We start from the raw sequence: 1,144 nt of genomic DNA, 5'->3' as shown, positions 1-1,144 counted from the left end.
ACGCCCCCGAGGGCGTTCGTCTTCCGCGCGTTCGACTTCCGCGGCGACGCGCGGCGGATCGCGCGCGTGCCCCGGAGGAGCGCGTCCTCTTTCGGCGGCGCCTCCGGCTGCTCCGCCGGCTCCTCGGGCTCCTCGGGCCGCGGCGCGCAGGTGTACTCGCCGGACTCGAGCACGCGGTAGTTCTCGACCTGCGGCGGGGGGGGGGGGGGGCGCGTCGGGTTTCCTCGCGGCGGCGCGGACGCGGCCCTTTACGGCATCGGTCATGCTTTTGATCAACTGGCGGTAGGTGACCTGCGTCTTGTTCCGCAGGGGCCGCGCGGGCTGCGCGACGACCTTCGTCGGGTCCCGCGGCGCGGCCGCGGGGCCCAGCCAGTGGTGCTCCCGCTCGTCCTGCTCGTCCAAAAGCTTGACGGCGTCGATGGCCGCGAGGGCCAGGTTCGGCAGCGGCTCGTGGGCCCCGTGGTGGCCCTTCTTCCCGTGGCCCTTCCCGTGGTGGCCCTTCTTCGGCCGGCCCATGGCCGGGCGAGCCCACGCCGCCGGCCGCCGCCGGGGGCGACGCGCAAGCCCAAAGAGATTGGTGAAGTTAAAAACTGCTGATGGGGCAGCCTCCCTAGATCCGAGAGTCAACGTCTCGCAAGATGCACCGGCCCTTGAAGCCTGCGGCGAGACGATAGATGTCTTGCCGCTTGCTGCTCAACGTCGCCGCCCTCCTCGTCGTCGCGGAGGCGTACGTCGTCGCGCCGCGCCGCGCCGTGCGGCGCTGCGCGCATTTGCGCGCGAACGCGCCGGACGCGGCGCCGGCGCGCGTCGGGCGGCTCCGGCGGCTCTACCGCTGGCTCCGGCCGTCCGCGGCCGGCGCGCCGCCGCTGAGCGGCGACGAGGTCGTGGGCCTCGTCGTCCTCGGCATGCCGCGCGCGGACGCCGAGGCGCTGCCGCCGGCGGAGGCGCGGCGACTCCTCGCGGACGCCGGCTGGCGCGCGGCGGGCGCCGAGGCCGCGGAGCCGGCGGAGCGGCGACCGCCGGACTCGAAGACGACCCACGGGAATCCGTTCTCCGGCCGCAACGGCTTCGCGGAGATCGGCGTCTGCATGTGCGAACACGACGGCGGCGACGCCGCCGCGCCCGCCGATCCGGCGCCCGCCGC

At 75.4% G+C, this 1,144-nt stretch overlaps 1 protein-coding gene across 1 annotated transcript; it reads left to right on the top strand.

The window, feature by feature from the left end:
* Positions 1-674: 674 nt before the first annotated feature.
* On the top strand, positions 675-1,090 carry AURANDRAFT_69183 (hypothetical protein; the record flags this gene model as incomplete). Its single annotated transcript, XM_009044938.1, has 1 exon — positions 675-1,090. A coding segment is annotated over one exon (416 nt), but the record flags the coding sequence as incomplete, so codon positions are not given.
* Between the last annotated feature and the right edge of the window lie 54 nt (positions 1,091-1,144).

Source organism: Aureococcus anophagefferens (genome assembly GCF_000186865.1).
Source record: "Aureococcus anophagefferens unplaced genomic scaffold AURANscaffold_1085, whole genome shotgun sequence".
Lineage (NCBI taxonomy): Eukaryota > Pelagophyceae > Pelagomonadales > Pelagomonadaceae > Aureococcus > Aureococcus anophagefferens.
This window is presented reverse-complemented; position numbering and strand designations above follow the sequence as displayed.